The following is a 16,048-nucleotide window of genomic DNA, read 5'->3' as shown; positions in this document are numbered from 1 at the left end:
GCGCCCACCCTTCTACTTCCTGTCTGTACTCCAGGGACCTCCTATAAGTATAACCGTATAGCGTTTGTCCTTTGCGTCTGGCTTTTTCTGTATTGCTTTGACATTTGAGAGACTTAAAAGATAGAAATAATATATTATTATATATATTATCATATATTGATATGATTTAATCAATATATATCATCATATATTGATTAAAATAAAGCCACTTTGGCTCCCTGAACGTCCAGTGTGAGTTTACTTTTTAAATTTTAGAAGTCCATGAGAAGCACAGTGTTTTGTTTCCCTGTGTTCCCAGCGTCCCTGAATGTGTCATGTTGCATCTGGGTGTGCAGCCTGTGTTGTCCACCCAGCATTGTTTCGAGATCTGCCATGTGTGGCTCCCGTGGAGCTAGTGTGTTCCTGCTAAGTGCTGTGTGTGGCAGCCCCCCAAGCGGATTCATCACGCCATGTGTCTGTTCTGTTGAGGGAGATCCTGGTGGTTTCCATTGTTTCTCTGCTCTAGTGAATGTCCTCGTGCGGGCTTCCCTGGGTGCAGCCGCGCAGGTCCCTAGAAGCGGCACTGTAGGTTGTGTTCGCGAGATTGCCCAGTTGCTTGCTCTCCAGGACGCTTCTCCTAAGCCCGGCTTCCCTGTGGGCGTGAGTGTTCTTGGCCCTTGTCCTTGCTCATGCGAGACACTGCCAGACCCTCCCGGGGCTACCGGGTGAGCGTGTCCTCCTGCCGTGTGAGCTTGTGTCGCGTCTGTTTCCAAGGAGCATCGCTTGATGTGCTAATTGCCCGGTACCGTCTCCTCGTTTGTGACCGTCTCTTCACATCCCTCGGGGACTCTACTGTGGGGTTCCTTTCGGGAGCGGGTGGGGGACTTGGGACCAGCGAGCCTGTGCTGCGGCCGCCTGTGCTGGCGCCTGTCGTGGGCCCTGGCCTCGAGTCCTGAGGCTGCGTCCTCCCGGCTTTCCCTGCCCACCGTGTTCACTGTTGATTCAGGTTACGGCTGTGGGTTTAATGCCATCCCGCACTGGCCCCCGTACACCCTAAGCTTCCTCTTAAATCTGCCACCTCTCCCGTACCTTGGTCTGAGAACCTAGGCAGCAAAGCCTCTTGGTTTGTGTGCAAAATACAGCTCCGTGGGCTTTGAGTGATGGCTATGGGGAATCTCCCTGGAGACTGCCAGACGTGAACTTGACCGCTGCGTGTGCAGAAGGTTCAAAGACTTCCTGTAAACGCAGGTCCCGCTGGGTGTTAACTGAGCGAGTTGCCAGATACCTTTGGTCAAGTGAGTATTTACTGTCTGTCCAGCCCGAGGTGGTGACTTGGCTTTGCCTGAGATCTGTAGGGAAGCAGTTCAGTGAGGTGACGTCCGCAGGGTCCACTCAGGCCGGCTCCTCCATATTCTGTGACTTCTCTCACCTGTGTGCCTCTGCAGTGCTCGGGAACTTCTCCTGGCCCAAGGCGGCCTGTGTGAGGGCCGCTGATGTCAAGTGCAGAGACCCTTGGGATTTCTGAGCCTTCCAGCTCACACTGGAGAAGTCGGGGAGGGGGTGGAACTTATGTCTCCGAATAATTGACTGCAGTTCCCTGATATGAGGTCACTTACCTCTGTCTTAGGTTGACCTCAGATGGCTCATCTGGAGTCAACCGTAGTGAGGGCTGATGGCTGTGCACCCGCTGGCCAGCTCTGCTGACGTCCTTTGAGATGCCAAGGTCTACTTTTCTTAATAAGAGGAGATGGTATGTTTTGAAGACCCTTTAATACACATAACCTAAAGTTTGTTACTTTAGACGTTTCAAGGCATGCAGTCCAGCGGCGATGGGCACATTCACAACGGGACCTGCATTCCACTTTGTTTCTGTGACCTGAGGCCAATTTCACTGAGTTTCCTGTGTCTCTGCGCTTTGTTTGCATTTAGGGGCAGCAGTTGCTCGAATGGTTGTGGGGATTAAAAGGCAGAGGGTTTAAAGCAATTTTCCCTCCTTCCGGGGCAGCGCTCCCCGCCCTTTGCCCTCCGTCAGGGGCCTTTGCGGAAGGCGTGTGGCCTTGCCTCTGCTGCTCCCCGCAAACCAGGCCCCGCCTTCCCCTAGTGGGTGGGTCCTGGAGTTTGATGGTTGGTCCAGCTAGCACTTAGATAAGTGCCCAGGATTGGAGTGCAGGCCTGGAGCGGCGCTTCCTGCGGGGGGATGTGAGCTGAGCAGGTCGCTAGGGGCGTGAAGCGCTTAGAGCCTCTGGAGCGGAAATCCGCCCATGTCAGCGGTGTCCCTGGCGGAGCGCTGAGGGTGGCCGCCTCTTTGAGGCACGGCCTAGAGCGTCGCAGCTTTCCTCTCCCAGCTTTCCATGTCCCTCGGGTGGCGGGACATGACCACGAGGAGGCCCAGCTGGTCACAGAATTACAGAAGTGCCATCGCCAGGGGGTCTCCGGAGTCACAGGGCTCCGGCCACCCTGCCGGACAGTCCTCGTGGTGGTCCCCTGTCCTTGTGGTTTGCTGTTGAGTGTCCCAGGAGGAATCCTAGCTAAGGTTTTCCCCTCCCTGGTGTTTATAGTATCTCTAAAAATTCAGGGACTTCCCTGGTGGTCCAGTGGCTGAGACTCTGCGCTCCCAATGTAGGGGGCCCGGGTTCGATCCCTGGTCGGGGAGCTGGATCCCACATGCCGCAACTAGGAGTTCGCATGCCGCAACTAACTAAATAAGTATTTAAAAAAAAATTTAGACTCTACGCCTCAAGCTGTTTTCAAGTGCGAATCCCCTTGGCTCCACCGGCCGGCATGGCCAGCACATCCAGGCTGGAGTTATCGAATGGCTTTGTGCTCTGATTGTTTTGAGTTAACACTGCATCATGGGTGTCTTTTGTGTCATTAAATAAAGCTGCACGTAGTTATTTGTTATGCCGTTTGCTATCCGTTACAGGACGTCGTGGTGATTCTGGTCTGGCCGACACAGCTAACTCTGTGTACTCTTGACTCTCCTTCACTTCGGCCTGGGTTTTCCCGGCTGGGGAACCTGGGGAAGGGGCCCGCTCACCGCTCACCGTCGTGTATCCACCCCTCGGTGTCCCCATTTTCTGCGATTGAGCTGATGCTAAACTTAGCTGGTGGGCTAAATGGGTTACAGGCTGTACGGCGCCCAGGCACGTGGACTCGGACAGACGGTAGCTGTTTGGAAAACAGGGTGCCGGGCAGGTGGTGTGGCCGCTCCACGCAGCGCTCTCTCCCTCCTGCTCTCTGCCCACTGGGCTGGCGATGGGTGTGTGAGGACGGGAGCCTGCTTTTCTTGGGCGTGGCGATCGTGACGTCACTGTGGCTCTGCCTGCCTCTGCCCTTGAAGCGGCCGGGAGGAACGTTGGTCCTCTTCACCCTCGCAAACCTGCAGTAGGTCACATTCACGGGGGCTCCTCTCCTGGGAGCTGACACCTCCCTGCTGGAAGAGTTCTGCTCCAGGGGCTCCGAGACCCGTGTAGGATTCGGTCACTTCTCAGCCTTGAGGGGTGACTTCCTGCAGTGGGGGGACCAGCTTTGGGCATTGCTGGTTTTCCCACTGTGTGTACACGCAGGAGCCTTCTGCAAAGTGGAGGACATCTGAGGTCACCAGGCAGTTCAGAAGAGCTGCGCTTGTGATGGAGAGGGTGGGAGCATCCCTCATGGGCACTGTTGGCTGATGGAGCTGCTCTGTCGTTCTGATCCTCAGAATCCATCACAACACAGGGCTCCAGGCCAGTTGATTGGACTTGGCACTAGGTGTGGGTTGCTGCCCTGGGAGTCTTGTGCTCACTCTTGGTTCTGCTCGCGAGGTCCGTGTCTGCCAGCCTCTTCCTGCCGGCAGCCTGCTCCTGGCCTGTCCTTGGGGCCTGTGTTCGGGGCCCACGCCAGTGCAGCCTCTCACTGGGCTGGGAGCTCCCTCCTCTGGCCTCTCAGACAGCACACACCTGCCCCTTTCCTAGGGCGCATAGCACTCTCCCCCCAAAATTATTGCGTTCTTTGCATCTCCTGTTAGATAATGAGTTTTTTGAGGGCCAGCGTGCAATAGCTCTTTTTTCCTTCTGGGTGCTCGGTGCACGGTATTCGAGACCAGGCCTGAGGCTGGCGTTGGTTAAGTGGACTTCCTGGGCGGAAGCTGTGCCAGCCCCTCTGTCCCCTGTGTCCCAGCCCTGGCACAGGCCTGGGCCGTGGCGGGTACCCACTGAGCGCCTGGTGCCGGCTGAGGTGCTGGGAGCCCTGTGCGTGTTGGAGCGTGGCCCCCTTTGTGGGCTCCTCCAGCCAACATTCTTCCAGCTCCTGCTCTGGGCCCTGTCCTGGATGCCAGGGGCCGCGCTAGTGCCTCTTCACCAGCGCTCCCTTGGTGCCGGTACTGTGTGCTGTCTCTGTTGTTCTCACCTCCAAAAGCCCTTTGAGCTACACGCCCTAAGCCCCAGCATTCAGATGGGGAAACTGAGGCTCCAAGAGGCCGGTGATGGTGCAGCAGGACCCCAGCACTGGAAGGACAGCGTTTGTGTCCCCTTCAGGCCTTTGCTGCGGCGCAGTGGGGTCCCAGCTGCTTTTCTGCGAGGCGCCCAGCAGGTGGTGCCGTGGCTCACGGTAGCCGGCCCGCCTGGCGCTTCCGGTGCTTCACAGCAGGCCCGCATTCCTCCCCGGGGGCGCGTGAAAAGGAAAGGCTGGAGTTGTCACTTTTTCTTTCTTTTTTAAAAAATAAATTTATTTATTTATTTATTTTTGGCTGCGTTGGATCTTTGTTGCTGCGTGCAGGCTTTCTCTAGTTGCGGCGAGCGGGGGCTACTCTTTGTTGCGGTACGTGGGCTTCTCATTGCGGTGGCTTCTCTTGTTGCGGAGCACAGGCTCTAGGCACGCAGGCTTCAGTAGTTGTGGCGCACGGGCTTAGCTGCTCCGCGGCATGTGGGATCTTCCCGGACCAGGGCTCGAACCCGTGTCCCCTGCATTGGCAGGAGGATTCTTAACCACTGCGCTACCAGGGAAGCCCCTGTTGTCACTTTTTCTGATGAGTTTCTTTCTTCTCACCCTTTTCCCTGCCTCGAGCTCAGAGGATTATTGAGGCACCTGCCTGCTCACCTGTGTGACATTGAGAGGCCCCCCTGTTTCCTGTGACTCAGCCAGCGGGGCTGGTGTTGTGTCTGCAGTCCTGTCCCTAGGAAGGTGTTGCCTCTCCCCGGGCCAGCACTTGTTCCGGTTCCCGTGCTGCCCCGCGTGGAGATACGTCTCAGCTGGTGGTCGTCGGCAGGTTCTTCTTGTTGTCGTGCCCTCTGGGTTTGGCACCGAGACCTGCAGCTCTGGGTCCCTGCACCGCCAGGACCTCTCCGGTGGCGGTGGCCTCGGATGGGCTGCCTTGGTTCCTCCCTTGTGAGGTGAGTTCACGGCAGGCCCATGTGGGAGGTGCTGTGTGTACAGCGGCATCCTGTCAGCGTTCGTTCTCTTGTTTTATCTTCTGGATCTTGGCTTTGCTCTTTCAAGTTTGAAATGTGAGCCTCTGGACGTTTCTCGGATGTCCGGTGGCAGGCAGCCTCCGCGAGGTTTTGGAGTGGCTTCCTTCTGCATCTTCCCTCACCTTGGGCCCTTCTGGTGGCCCCAGCGCCAGGCTGGACTTCGTTTGGGCCAGTGCCGCTGAGAGCAGCGATGCCTTGTGGCTGCTCCGGGGAGCAGCTCTCCTGCCGGCCTCCCTCCCCGCTCCTGCCCTGGGAACACCCTGAGTTCACTGGATTCCCATTGGGCTCCCCCGACCACCTGGCCTTGGGGACACCCTGTCCAGTGAGCAGAGCCAGCCTCTCTGTCTGTTTCACTTCCTGTCTCTCCTAGAAACCCTGAGTCACCCTTCCTGGCCAAGTCAGTACCGCCTGACCCACCGAGGAGCCCTGTGGCCCGTCGCGGGGGTGCCCTGGGCGTCTCCGTGCTGTGCACCCAGCCACGCCTCTGCTGTCCACTTTCTCCCAGACATGCAGTGGGTGGGGCGCCCTTCCCAGGGATTTCAGAGCTTTCTCGATTTCCTTTGACTCTCACATTCCTGAAAGTTCCCTTCGAGGCCTCGTGAACTCTGGCCTGGGTGAGGGCGGTGTCCTCACTTGCTTCTCTTTTGGTAGTACGCGGGGTGACACGTGGCGTCCCGCTGAGGTCAGACCCCCCCCCCGCCCACATCCTCAGATCCCATGACGTGCTCACCTCCTGGCCTCGTTGCTCTGTGACTTTGAACCCGTCACTTCCCTCTCTGAGCCCAGTGTCCTGTCTGTAAACCAGCAACCATTGTCCCTGCTTCCTGGCACCGCTGTCTCCTGGTGGTGGCTCGCTGCCGACTGTGTGTGCCCGCCTTAGTGGCGTTGTTCAGGGTCCCCTACGATCCCCTGGTGCGGTGCCTTCTCCCCCCTTGACAAAAGAGGCAGCCCAGCTCTGTGAGGTTTGGGGGCGTCCTGGTCATCCCGTCCCGAGGGTAAATGGCCGAGCAGGCGTTGGAGGCCAGTGTGGCCGTTCTGCTACCTCCTGTAATAACCCACGGTACCCGGTCCGAGGGGCAGAGGTGCTTACTTTGAGGAAGCAGGATGGTGGGGCAGAAAAGGCTCTCACCCTGACGTGTCCCTGTCCGAGCCGAGCCATCCGGGGTGAGGACGCATTGGTTCTGAAGCGGGCTGAGCACTTTCCCACAAGGCAGGGCCTTCCCGGGCCGCGCCCTCGGGGGTCTCGTCCGCTCCAGGCCACATGTGTTGACTGGCCACAGCCCCCTTTCTCAGGAGCGTCGGGAGGACTCCGACCCTGGGGCGGGAGCGGGCTTGGTCCTCCGTCCCCCTAGGCCCAGCATCCCACTGGACGGGGTCACGTCTCTGGAGCCCATGTGGAAATTCCTCCCCTCCCCCTGGACTGCGAGGAATGTGGGCCCACGAGGCCAAGAGGCAGCAGCCCAGGCCTGAGCAGACACAGTCAGCCGTGCTGCTGACGGGCGCCTGGGCTCCAGGGCCTCCCGCCCAGATGCAGTGCTTCCCGCCCCTCTGTGTTTGTGTTCTGTACGCAAGTGTAGAACCAGGGAAGTTTACAGATACAGGGATACATTGTTTAAGTCTGGGGCGCACTGGGAGCTTCAGAGTTGAAAGTGGATTCTAAGATACAGAGTTGGCGTGCTGTTCCGCCACCGTAATTGCATTAAAGGGGCAGTGGGACCCCATCTTGGATCCTCAGCTCACTGCCGCGCGGGACAGGTCTCTGGGGTCCGTTTGTCCTTCCTACCTGGAATGGTGATCTGGGAGTGTCACGAAAAATACCAGGCCAGCAGGGGTTCGCTGCTGCAGGCTCAACTGGAGGAATCCTTGGCCTTGACGCAGAGCTCGCTGGCTGGCGAGTTCTGGCTCCGTTTGTGGTGGACACCCAAGAGGCTGGTCTGGGAGCTGGCAGGGCTCGGGCCGCGCGCCGTGGGCCGCAGCGCAGCAGCCAGCGGGTCACATCAGGGGCGCGCCTGCAGCCCCGGCGACTGATGAGTGTGGAAGATGTCCACTGCTTAGAATCTCCTGTGGCCAGGGCTGTCCAGGCCACCGAGGAGGGGGCGAGGGCGGTGGCTGCACCTGCTGCCGGGCACGCAGCCTCTTCCCACCGCCGAGTAGTTCTCTGGAACAGGAATTCTTCCGTCGTCACTGGAGCCCCTCATTTTCCAGGTGAGGTCTCTGGGGCCGGAATCACCGTGGCTCCGAGCAGGGAGCTGGGGTCGGGCCCGAGGCTTGGATCTGCGGTCAGACTCCGGGCTCCTGCTGGTGTTCACGCCGCAACAGCACGGAACGTCCCTGGGGACCTACTGGTCGCCAGGCCGTGCTTCGCACTCCTGAGGGTCCCTCCCTCGAGGGCGACGTAGGGTGGCTGTCTCTTCTGTAACGAGAAACGCAGCTGTGTTCTGTCGTCCTGTCTCTGCCGGGGTTCACACACCTCCCTTTTCTTAGGGGTCTCTTGGAGGATTGATTCAGCGAAGGTCTGGGGACAGTGATGCCTGGCGTTCCTGGCTTTGGGCTGTGGAAGACTGGCATGAGTCCCCAGCTGGCGGCATCAGCCCCGTGGCAGGTGAGGGCGGACGACGTGCGGCGCCAGGTCACCAGGGTAGTTGTGAGCAATGGGCATCTCTCCGTTTCTCTGAAGGCAGATTCTGTTCCTTCCTTTTAAATTTTTTATTGTGGTAAAACATTTATAAGATAATAGTTATCGTTTTAGCCATTTGTAAGTATACAGTTCAGAGGCATTAAATGCTGTGGTGCACCTATCACCACAGTCTATACCCAAAACCTTTTTATCGTCCCAAACAGCAACTCCATATGTGTTAAACAACACCCCCCTTCTCCTCTTTCCCCCAACTCCTGCCAAGCACCGTTCTGCTCTCTGTCTATGACCTTGACCCCTGTAGGTACCTCACAGAAGCAGAATCCTACAGTATTTGTTCATGATGTCTGCTTTATTATTAGCATGATGTCCTCGAGGTTCGTCCATGTTGTAGCACGTGTCAGAATCCCTTCCTTTTAAGGCCGAGTGAGATTCCAGCCTGTGGATAGGTCATATTTTGTTTGTCCTTTTGTCTGTTGACACCGTGGTTTTCAACTCATATTTTTTGTGAATGAAGTTGAATATCTTTGCGTGTTTTAAAAAATCATTTACAGAAAATGACGAACTAGGAGAACCATCTGCAGGTCCTGTCACTGCCAGAGGTCGGATTGTCCCGGCCTCCTGCCTGCCCAGCAGTGAGGACAGGACCAGTAGCACCATTCAAACCAGGCGGGGGTCTGAGGGCACAGGACAGGGGCTGCAGGTGATTCTCAGCTGAGAGAAAGCACCCAGCCTCCCCCGTGAGAAAACCAGGAACTAAATTACAGCGAACAACTCTGTTTCTGGAGAGTTCAAAAGCCGGCGGTGGTCCGCTCTGGTAGGGGTCGAGGAGGTGACTGCCAGGGGGGCCCAGGGCTTCTGGGGCGTGGGTGCTGGTCCCATGGGACTGCACTGCCCGGGGTGCACTTCGGTATAACGTTTTCCACCCCCTCAGGCAAAGCCTGCTTGTGTTAGTGGAGGGAAGAGACCAGCCCGTGGCCCAAGGTAGGTGGGCCACCTCTGTGGATCGGAACGTACACCCCTGACCCAACTAAGCTCCCGCCTTTAGGCTTCGGTTCTGTGGACGGGCTTATCCATGGGGTTTGCATAGAGCTCTTCATGGCGGTGCTGTTCGATTTAGCAAAAGATTGAAAACAACCCAAGTGTTCATCGGTAGGAGACTGGGAAATAAATATGATGCCTCCAGTTGATGGAATGAAATGCAGCTGATAAAAGAACGAGGAAGCACTTGGGGTCACCAAAGGGAATCTTTCAAAGTGTGTCTCAAACAAAAGCAGGGGCGTAATCTGTTTCTCTGCTGGCACGTGCATAAAGTGTTTCTGGAAGGCTACTACAAGAAATCTGTGTTGTCGTTCCTGGGGAGAGGCCCTGACAGCGTCTTGCGGGGGAGGGGAGGAGCCCTGGGGACATCCCAAACCTGCTCCTCTGCCTTCTGTTTTGTCCTGGACTTTGTCCTTCAGGCCTTTCTGGTGACAGAGCCTCGCACTGGAGTTACCGGCTCCAGGGGTCAGGCCCTCGGATTTACAATCCTCTCCCACATGGGACCTGGGGGCCGCATCGGACCATGACAGCTGACACCGAGGGTCTCTCCCACCCCCTTCCTCTGCGTGAGGGCAGATTCCAGGCTGCTCCGAGGTGCCCTGTGGGTCCCAGCAAGTTTGGTGGGGAGCTGAGAAGGGCGCACCCCACACGCCTGCCCAGAGCATCATCTGAGTTCTTTGAACCTTTGATGGATGTTTTATTCTTGGCCACCGCCCGCCTCTGTGCTTTTTTTTTCTTTGCGGTACGCGGGCCTCTCACTGTTGTGGCCTCTCCCGTTGCGGAGCGCAGGCTCGGCGGCCATGGCTCACGGGCCCAGCCGCTCCGCAGCATGTGGGATCCTCCCGGACCGGGGCACGAACTCGTGTCCCCTGCATTGGCAGGCGGACCCTCAACCACTGCGCCACCAGGGAAACCCCTCTGTGCTTCTTGAAGATAGTTGTTATAGTGTGAGTGGCTTTTCTGACTTTGGGTTTTCTATAAGACCTTTATTTGCAGAGGAAGAGGCTGTCAACTTTAATTTTTTTTCTAATTTCTCAGGCAAAGAAACAAACCCAGCAGGTGTTCAGATCTTAGATGATTGACAGGCTGCGTCCCCAGCCGGCCCCTCCCAGAGCCCTTCCAGCTCTGCGGCACCTGCAGGACCAGGTGCAGAGACTCAGGTCCCCGGGGCCCCTTCACGCACTCGGGGGGCGTCGGGCCCAGAGCTACTGCCAGCATGGTGACTGTGCAGGACACCCCTTTCTGCGTCTTCCGTGCAGTGGCCGGGCCTGAGCTCCTGGGGGCTGCGGCTGCCGTGCCCTCTGCCTGTGTCTGTGACGAGTTGGAGCCCAGCCCTCCTGGCCAGGCCGGTTCTCTGCTCCTCCACGACGGTCACAGGCAGGTGTGAAGCGGGCGGTCCCTCCCCGGTCCCCCTTCCCTCTGGTAGCTCTGCAGCAGCGTTCTCGAGGCCCATTGGGGCAGGCGGCTCGGCCGGCTTCTTGCTGTGGCCCTGAAGTGCTGCCCGAGCCCTTTGTGGGCCTGCCTTTGCAAGTGTAAAAGTGTTCATGCATTCTGGAATTGATTCTGAAGAAACAACTCAAAGCACAGTTGTGGTTATGCTGCATTAAGTGATGTTTATCCATACGATAGTTAAAGGGCTCCCTAAGTTGCGTCCCCTAGGGAAGTGGCCAGGCAGGTGTGGCGCCCTGCTGGCCGGGCGGGACCATGGGAGGAGGTGGTCGCTGGGTGTTTTGTTGCTTTGGGGGTGGAGTGGACACACCGTGAGGACTGGAAGGAAATTCACCAAACCTGACTCTGGTCGCCGACATTTGAGACGCGTCTGGAAAGAACGTGCTCAGCACGGCAGGAGAGTGTGTGGCGCGGCGGCCAGAGCCGCTGGGCAGTGGGCGCGGTGGGAGGCCCCTGCGCTCCCCTTTGCTCTTTCTTTATGGTATTTTCTCTCTAAACAAAACAGTGCCTTTTTTTTTTTTGCGGTATGCGGGCCTCTCACCGTTGTGGCCTCTCCCGTTGCGGAGCACAGGCTCCGGACGCGCAGGCCCAGCGGCCGTGGCTCACGGGCCCAGCCGCTCCGCGGCACGTGGGATCTTCCCGGACCGGGGCACGAACCCGCGTCCCCTGCATCGGCAGGCGGACTCTCGACCACTGTGCCACCAGGGAAGCCCCAAAACAGTGCCTTTAAAAAAAATAATTTAATTAATGGCTGCATAGGGTCTTCGTTGCTGCGCCTGGGCTTTCTCCAGTTGCGGTGAGCGGGGGCTACTCCTCGTTGCAGTGCACGGGCTGCTCATTGCGGTGGCTTCTCTTGTGGTGGAGCATGGGCTCCAGACGCATGGGCTTCAGTAGTTGCGGCACACAGGCTCAGTAGTTGTGGCGCACGGGCTTAGTTGCTTCGCGGCATGTGGGATCTTCCCTGGCCAGGGCTCAAACCCGTATCCCCTGCATTGGCTGGCGGATTCTTAACCACTGCACCACCAGGGAAGCCCAAAAAGAATGGTTTTAAAACAAGCAAAATCTTGCTTGCTTCCTTGGAGGCTCAGAGAAGGAAGGTATTTTGGGCAGCTGGTTTTTCAGATAGCCGAAGGCCCCATTTTAAATTCCCTGGTGTGTTTTTAACAGCCTCAGGTAGAAAGTTTTCTTCAATGTGGTATCTCCCTTCCGGCTGTTATAAATGGCAGAGAGTAAGTATGGTTGAACTTTCCTGAACCTCTGTGTTTTTGAAAGCCCTGAGTCACCCTCAGACCCTTCGGGAGGGGCGTCTCCACGGTGGCATCCATCTGCAACTCGCTCTGCAGGTTTCAGAGCGAGTGAGCGGCCCGAGTGAGCGGCCCCTGTCGCGGGCTTAGCGTGCGAGCTCTGTAGCTCTTGCCTCTGTCGCCCCCAGGTGGGATCCAGGCTAGCACGGTTGCAGGGGCAGGGCTCTGCTCTCTCTGCTGCCCAGGATGGCATGGGGGCAGCTGAGTGCAGAGCTGGGCCTGGGGAATGCGTGCACGGGAGGGTGCCCAGGGAGGGGGGAGTGCGCCAGGAGGGCACGCACGCCTGTGCCTGAAGGTGAACCCGTGGACCTCGCAGGCCTGGCTTTGTGCTCGTGACTCCAGGCCAGAGGCTGCCCCCTCGGGTCTTTAGTAATGTGAGTAGCCCTGGTCAGGGGAGTGGTCCCAAGAGGCGGCCTGTCCTGCTGGCGGTCATCAGGCTAGTTCTGAATGTGGGTAGCTGGAAGGAGTTTTACTTTATTTCATTGTGTCTGTTTACCTAAATCTCAAACTATATTTGAATCACACAAATAAACATTAGAACACATGTGCAGGTGACCCAGCAGAACCCGCGGAGCTCTCGGCCCGCACGTGAGGCCCGGCCGAGAGCTTGCCTCCTTCCGCCCGGGGGAGCCCCAGCCCTGGCTCCTCGGGCCGGGGAGGGGCTTTACAGAGAGGCGGGTGCGGGCGCGGCCCCCCAGCCCTGCCCAGGTCGGAGCCGACCCCGGTGCCGACCCCGTGGAGAAAGCCTTGAGAAGGAAGTTGGTTTGATTCTGGGGCGGCCCCTCCGCCCTGCGTGCGCGTCGGCGGTCAGGGCGGCGGGAAGGGACAACACGCGGCCACATTCCTCGCTTTGGGAGAGAAATTAATCCCCCTTCAGCATCTTGGCAGCCGCTCATTAAGAGCCTCAGGGTGGCAGGCAGGCAGGAGCCTTGCACGCACATCCCACACCTGAGGGTATTTTGTTTCAAGCAGAGTAGATCGCACAGCGGGTTTGCAGGTGAGGACTTGCCGGTTCACGGTCACAGACGCTGCTGCCGGGGGCAGAACGCAGCGCACAGGACCGGGAGGTATTTCCTCGGCATTTTTATTGCCAGAACATGAAGTTTTATGAGTGTCTTTCTGGCGTTCATTTTACATATGTCGTAAATCCAGCAAATCCAGCTCAGTGTTGCTGGGGGGCCGGGGGCAGGGGGAGGCTGGGACTGCGCTTTCCTTGTTCCCTGAAGCAGGCGCGGGACTTGGGACCCGGCTTTAGCTTTGGCAAATTGTGTGGGCACCTTCCTGCCTCTCGCCCTTTGAGCCCCACGAGATGGAAGTTTCTCCCATGACCAGAGTCACCTCGGGTTCCAGGTGGGAAGGGAGAGGGTCACCTCACTGGCTGGCCACTGGGGCCAGCTCCAGTGTGGTGCCTGGCCTGGCAGATGCTCCGTGGATGTTGTCTCACACCCCACGGGGTGGAGCCTGTCGCCCGTGGGTGTGGAAGGTGAGAGGGTCATCTGACAGTTACTTGTCACGTGTTCCTTGCTTTGGTCTCCTGGCAGAGTGGCTGCCTCACCTGACTTGGGCGTTCATGTCCCTCGAGGGTGGCCTGTGGGCATGAGGGTTTGGCCGCCTGTCCCCTCTCTCCACTCCCCTGCGGGTGTCCTGGCCGTGGGGCCTCCGGTGACCACAGACGCTGTTTCTGCAGCCCCCTGGGTGTTACCCTTCAGGGACCCCCGCTGCTCGGGAAGGCAGGGGCCTGCCCCGACGGGCTGCCCTCCTGCCTGCTCCCTGGAGCCTCAGCGTGAGGGGCCCCGGAGGCACATTCCTGTGTCAGCCGGTGCTCTGGGACACAGCCTGACCCTGGCCGCCTCCACGCCCTGAGCCCAGCCTCCCTCCCTCCGTCCCTCCCTCCGTGGTCCTGCTAACAGCCTGCCTCTGGTTCAGTTTCCAGGCCGAGCGGCCCGCGCTGAACGTCGTCATCTTCCCTCTGCTCCACGAGGGCCTGACCGATGTCATCCGAGACGTTCCCATGGTGCACCTGGACGAGGTCACCTTATTTAAAAGCAGAGTGGCCGAGGAGCCGCCAAATCTGTGGTGGTGACAGGAGTGGGCCCCCTCCGGCCCGTCGCCGCCTGTGGCCGCTGCGTCTCCGTGGCCGAGGAAGCAGGACTGCCCCGGTCAGGTGTGTGGCTTCCGGCCTTGCCACGGCCGCCGCGGCTGCTCACCTGCCCGAGGACGCCGGATGCCCGGTGGGCCACCGGAGGAAGGAAGCCCCCTCCCCAGCCCTTAGGGGCCTCCTCTTGTGAGGAGTCTGTGCTCAGTGACGCTCTGGCTGAGACGCATGAGGCAGCGGCAGCAGGGCCGGTTGTCAGGCGACCTGCGGGCCTGGCCGGCGTGGTCTTGGGCTGAGACACCCATCGCCAGGACGCTGACTCCTTGGGGGCCAGGTCCCCAGAGCGCCACGTGACCCCACGGCCGTACCCCAGCCCCCAGGAGAGGCCCTGTGCGCCTGGTCACCTGCCTCGGGCTCTGTGGTGGGCGGCTGTGAGCCCGAGGCAGGGAGGGGCTTGCAGGTGCTGTGGCAGATTTGGGGCTCTCCCCTCCTTCCATTTAACCCAGTTACACCTCTGGTATGTGTCCAGCCACATGACATCAGACAGGTTCGGGCCAGCAGCGGGTTGCTGGGCAGGGAAGCTGCAGGGACCTGTGAAGGTCTCTGTTTCTGGGGAAACACGGATAGACCTGCTACATTAGAAAACCTTGAAATATTAAAACCCAGAAGGGATGTGTGGGGCTGGAGGAGTGATCACATTACCCCGTTTCAGATAGCTTTATTTAGCACTTTAAAAAAATGCAACGCAGCTATTCCCAAAACGAGGGACGTCCTCCCAGTGTCCTGGGCCTCCCGCCACGTGCCGCCCACTGCTTCTGCCTTGTCAGCCGTGAGACTCCCCCAGAGCCGTCATCCCTGCGGCTGGTGGGCTTCTGAGGGGCCCCAGTTGGGTTCCCTCCACCCAGCGTCTTGCCCCAACGCTCCCGGTGACGCTCCTGGAGACTTCCAGGGAAGGCTGAGTGGCGTCGGGGCGGCTTCCAGCCGGGGGTACCTGGGTCTCCGCAGAGGTTGCCTCCCCAGGACCCCAGGGGCTGGACCCATCTTGCCCCGGCCTCCCTCTCCCTCTGGGCTGGGGGTGTAGGTTCCCCAGGCCCTCCTCACGGCTGCGGCCCGTCTCGGCTGCCGTCCACTCTGTGGCCCCCAGCCCAGCCTGCTTCCCACTCTGTTCCGTGTGATGGTCGCCCCGTGTCGTGTAGTGTGTCCTATAGTTTACCTGTTGCAGGGCCCGGTACCTGGACCCTGGGCCTGTGTTCGCCTGCCCTTCCCTGGGTTCTCAAGGGGCAGACAGTTCAGCAGTCCCCACCCTGCCAGGCCGAGGGGGTCCGGGAAGCCTTCCGATGGTGGAAGTGCTCGGAGGGCCAGGGTCTCGGGACGCACACAGGCCCCCGAGTGCTCCGGTCGATTCTCCCTAAGCGCAGTCTGTCTGGCGGCCTCCACCCGTCCCCGCGGCCCCGGCCCTGCTCTCAGCTCCCCGCAGCGCCGGGTGGAGCTGGGTCTCCTCCCCCTGCGCTGTGGTTTTCTTGCCGAGGGTGCAGCTGTCTCCTCTCTGGAGCGTGGGGTGCCCTCCTCCCTCCCTCCCCAGCTTCCGCTGGAGGCTCTTCGCCTCCTGCCCAGAGGGACCTGTCTGCCGCTGCCCCCCGGTGGGACCCCCACCAGACCTGCGGCCCTCCCCTCCGCAGTCCTGACCTGGCCTGAGAGTCACAACCGGGCCCGCCCCTCTGGCCATGCAGGCCGCAGGCCAGGCTGTCCTGGGCCCTGGGGAGACAGGGCCAAGGCCCTCGTTAGGGCCACACGCTGTAGATGAGGGTCTGAGAGGTGGTGGGAGTCCCCCACCCCATTTCTGGGCACGTCTTTCAGTTGCGCCTTGAGACCACCGGGAGGGTGATCAGGAAGGGTGATGTGGGGACTGACTGCTCGTTGCCGTCACAGCAGGAGCGTGGCCAGTTACAGCCCGACCGGCAGAGGGACGTGGCCCAGGATGGGGGCAGGTGGTCTGGCCGACCCCGGGACCCCTGGGGCCCTGGGTACACGTCTCCTTTCGTCCAGAGCAACCCGGGCTCAGGCCAGAGGATGATCGTTCCACTAAGAATTTATCCAC

The 16,048-nt window shown here is 59.4% G+C and overlaps 1 protein-coding gene across 1 annotated transcript in view; it reads left to right on the top strand.

Moving 5' to 3' along the window:
- Positions 1-13,938, top strand: part of FBXL18 (F-box and leucine rich repeat protein 18) — a 29,276-nt gene extending 15,338 nt beyond the window's left edge. Inside the window, exon 4 of the mRNA XM_065892873.1 lies at positions 13,782-13,938. Within this exon, the coding sequence (XP_065748945.1) occupies positions 13,782-13,938 (157 nt within the window). The remainder of the gene's footprint in view (positions 1-13,781) is intronic.
- The last annotated feature ends 2,110 nt before the right edge of the window (positions 13,939-16,048 follow it).

The sequence above is a fragment of the Phocoena phocoena genome, chromosome 15, assembly GCF_963924675.1.
Source record: "Phocoena phocoena chromosome 15, mPhoPho1.1, whole genome shotgun sequence".
NCBI lineage: Eukaryota > Metazoa > Chordata > Mammalia > Artiodactyla > Phocoenidae > Phocoena > Phocoena phocoena.
Note: the sequence above shows the minus strand (reverse complement) of the source record. Positions and strands in the feature narration are given on the sequence as shown.